At 50.0% G+C, this 3,992-nt stretch overlaps 1 protein-coding gene across 1 annotated transcript; it reads right to left on the reverse strand.

Annotated features, from left to right (window-relative positions):
- Nucleotides 1-224: 224 nt before the first annotated feature.
- On the reverse strand, nucleotides 225-1,943 carry LOC115320078. Its single transcript, XM_040212379.1, has 2 exons — nucleotides 574-1,943; nucleotides 225-257 (listed from the first exon to the last, which is right to left on the reverse strand). Exons 1-2 carry the CDS (start codon nucleotides 1,870-1,872, stop codon nucleotides 225-227), a joined length of 1,332 nt encoding a protein of 443 aa, XP_040068313.1. The 5' UTR covers nucleotides 1,873-1,943.
- Between the last annotated feature and the right edge of the window lie 2,049 nt (nucleotides 1,944-3,992).

Genomic DNA, 3,992 nt, shown 5'->3' on the forward strand with positions numbered 1-3,992 from the left:
ATCTGGACTGGAGTTGGCCGACGGTCTGTGGTCAAACTCTTCGAAGACTTTAGGAGCTGTTTGTTCCCCATAAGAAGGTTGTAGTGGCCTGGATATGTAGGCACTCGACGGTACTGAAGATGGATGGTTGTTGCTAGATGTGACTGGAGGTTGATGACTTGGTGGCTGTGATGACTGGCGAGACGACAACGTGAAGGGTCGTCGCTGCGGAGCGCCAGCCGGCCCTACATTCCGAGGTGGCTCTGCTCCACTTCCAGCTGCATTCACAAAGGAACAATCGTACTCAGCTCCAGATAAGGTCATGCTCAACTCGCGCACTGCGTCGGTTCCAAGCAATGATCGTCCCGTACGCGTCACATAAAATTCCAGCGGCGCGTATCGGTTCTTGAAAACCACTTGTCCAAAGAAACATCCCAGTACGGGGATGGGCTGTTGCAGATAATGCACTAAGGTTCTTGGTGGACGATGAAGCTTAATCTTACGTTTCCTGCTTACATGATTAAATGTTTGTTCGTTCAAAATCGAGACGTAAGATCCGGTATCAATAAGAAGCTTGAGAGGGGTGCCATTTACTTGAACATCTGCCAAGAACACGTTGCGGAGACCCGGGTCGCGTGCGAGGCGATCCGTAGACTGCACCGAGACCTCGTGCTGGTCAAACGTCACACTCGGCAGGACTTCCTGATGGACAGTTCCCACATGGGTCGATCCGTCTCGTCGATAAAAACGGCTGCTCTGGTAGCGTCCGGCAAGTTGTCCACGGCACCAGGGTTGTCCTCGACCCCGCACTGGAAATGATGCTTGTCGTTCATCGTTAATGAATGCTGCTGACTGTGCTTGACGACTGCGGCAAATTAGAGCAAAATGTCTCTGCTTCCCACACAGAAAGCACGTCGCGTTCCGTGCCGGGCAGAACTCGCGGGCATGGTCGCGCCGGCCACAGAACCAGCACGCAGAGAGAGAGCCTGCATCTTCTCTCTCCCTCGCGCGGTGAGGAGGAGGCTCGCGGACTGTTGGCCGCCTTGCCCGCCCTTGGAAACGGGGAAGATGGCCGTCAGACGATGGTTGACCCCACGGCATCACGGGACCTCGCTGCGACGGGGCCATCCCGGTGGAAGGACACGGAGGGTGACCATATTGGTGATAGAGTTGGGCGGGCAACACGGAAGCTCCGCCATCTTGATTCGCACGCCACTGAGCATACGCATGAATATCTTGGACCGCTGCCGGTTCCAAACCGCGGCATCCGTCGTCAACAGGGAAAGACGACACCGCACTCGTCTGGCGATGAAACGATTCAGTCGTTTTCGCAAGTTGTTCAAATTGTATTTCGAGCTGGAACGCTCTGTCCAGGGTGGGTACCTCGGCCCCGACGCATTCACGTAAAATGGGGTCCTGAACTTTCTTCGAATCCAACCCCTCCAAAAAGATTTCACACAGGCGTTCGTTTAACGTAGCGCCGTAGCTACAGAAAGAGCCTTGATGACGTAATGCGGCAAGGTATTCGGAGACTGATTCGCCGGGACGTTGGACTCTAGCAGGGAGTTTCTTTCTTTCCAGTGTTACGGACCCCGAGAACTCAAAGAGTTTTTCTAACTTCTCCAAAAATATTTCATACTCGTCATTGAGCTCAGTCGCCGGTGCATCGTCCAAGCGGAATGCGTCAACCACACGCTGGCCTTCAGTGCCGAGCAATGAAAACAGGAGTTGTTTTTTACGACGCGGTCCCATCTGTTCGAACCCCGAAGCGCCAAGAAAAGCGGTGAAGGCACGCTTCCATGCCGGCCACGCAAGGGTGGGCGTGTCGGGGACAGGTAGAAAGACGGGTGGCGGCGGCACAATCGCCGTTCCAAAAGCGATATTTTGAGCCATGATGGTCAAATGTCAAAAGGAACCACGGAAATAGTCAAAGCACGCTGAGGGTCGAAGCCTACCGTTAGAGAAATTGCAAGATTGCAACCGACATGGGTTCACAATGCAAATCGAAGGAAAGACTGGAGATCATGCTAGGAGGGGACGGATCTAGGAAAAAAAAAAAAAAAACGTTTACCTCGTCGCCTCCTCGTATCCCATCCTCGTCGCCATTGTAATATTCTGTGGGTCCAAGAACGCCGGCTCAGGATCAAAAACAGACACGACCAGCCCCGTCCGAATCCAAGCACGATCTCCTTTATCAAGAGCTTATCGTGGGGTATCACGCGGGCACGCCAGAGCGTGCAACATGGCGGCGCCGGCTTTTGGCGCCGCTTTGTGTTCATGTACTAAAACCACTACACGCAGTTAACGTCGTCTGCTTTACGTCTGCTAGTCAAAGCGATGGCTGCTTTACCTTTCCTGTGTCTGTCGGAGATTCACCACGTTTTTTCGGGCGAGAGGCACCGTTGCCTCAAAAAACAAGGAGATGACAAGAGGAAGAGATTGACCTCTTAATCTAAAATTGAGGTCAGCGATCAAAATATAAGGCGGGAAGGGTTCACAAGGGTCGCGCGGGCATATTCCATTCAGCACGCCAGCCGGTCGTGGGCAGACGGTCGCCGAGTCGGAGTGCCTCCTAGATCTATCTGCTGTGCTCGCTTGGTCGTTGTCGGTGGAATCGTGGCCGTTGGAGCTTTTCCCGGGTGTTTGTGGATCCAGCGTTCTTGTTCCTCCTGGTCTGTTTCAAGCACTTTTTACTTTTTTCTTGCTGCTTGAAGTCGGGACGCGTGAGAAGCGCAGGTAGAAAAATAAACGTCCGTTGATCGTCGCGACCGCGACGCTGTCGGCCATGCTGATTTGATTAAGACAGCTTCGGAGCTGTCGCAGGATTTCGTCGTAACCTGCGCAAAACTTACGAAAATTTCGTTTCGTGAATACGAATTTGTTCTCAAGTTTTGTCCTACGCATATTTTTGGCATAAGATCGTTTCGTGAATCTGGCCTCCGCACTTTCGAAAGTCGCAGGAAAGGTAAGATAGACGCGCACGACGTTGCGAGCAGACGACGTTGCGAAGGAGCAGACGACGCTCAGATAGGGGGTCGCGATCAGCCAATCAGGGCACGGCGTTCTGACGTCACCGCTACCCCCTGCGCAAGGAGCAGACGAACTTGCCCTCCGCATAGGGGGGCTTGTGAAGGAAATTATGCATTCTTTACTAGGTCCCTGTGTACTGTGTAGTGAAATGATGGATTAATGTTGGCGCACTGGCAGTGATTGCCTTTTCCCCCGTGCGGTTCCTTTTTCTTTTTCTTTTTTTAAACGATAACATTTTGATGATGACTCAACGTGACAAAAATACTCGTATAAATATAAAACTTCCCGACATAATGTACTGGGCCTTCAATAATTTAGAGCATGACCCAGAACACCTGGGTCATGCTCGAATGTTTTGTCAAACAACACGTTTGGTAACAGTTCCATAAATTGTTTACACACATTGCGTGGCTTTATATGAGGTCGGGTGATTTTTTCCACCCTGCTCCTGCCTTATTGAAAAAAATAAATTCTAATAATGTTACATAGCGGGGCCTAAATAATTCTTTACATGCGCATAAAGGTTTTAGCATTACAAATGGTTTATACATACATTGTCAACTTGTACTGTGGAACATACAAACCTTGTGAGCAGAAACAATTCCTATTTATTATGACATAGTGACTGAAACGATGACACAGGATGATGACATACTGACTTACATGATGACCTAGTGACTGAAAGTCTAACAATAGTAGTGATTATAAGACATTAATCACTTTTAATCTATACTCGCACAATATGGTGTCACCCCCCCCCCCCCCCCCCGTCTTACAGGTAAAAAAAATACCTGATAAATATTTTGGCTTTAAAATGTACATAAAAGCTGAATTCACTGCATACTACCAAAGAACGCCATCTCCTACATCCTGTGTTTCTCGCCCATGCCCTTAAACTAAGACGAGCGCTGCTTTGCTGATCTCTTTATCTCTTGAGCTTGTTTGTTCCTACTCATCGTAATATGCTTACAGTGTTGTCGCAT

This window comes from Ixodes scapularis, unplaced genomic scaffold (assembly GCF_016920785.2).
Source record: "Ixodes scapularis isolate PalLabHiFi unplaced genomic scaffold, ASM1692078v2 PGA_scaffold8__174_contigs__length_109621045, whole genome shotgun sequence".
In the NCBI taxonomy this organism is placed as follows: domain Eukaryota; kingdom Metazoa; phylum Arthropoda; class Arachnida; order Ixodida; family Ixodidae; genus Ixodes; species Ixodes scapularis.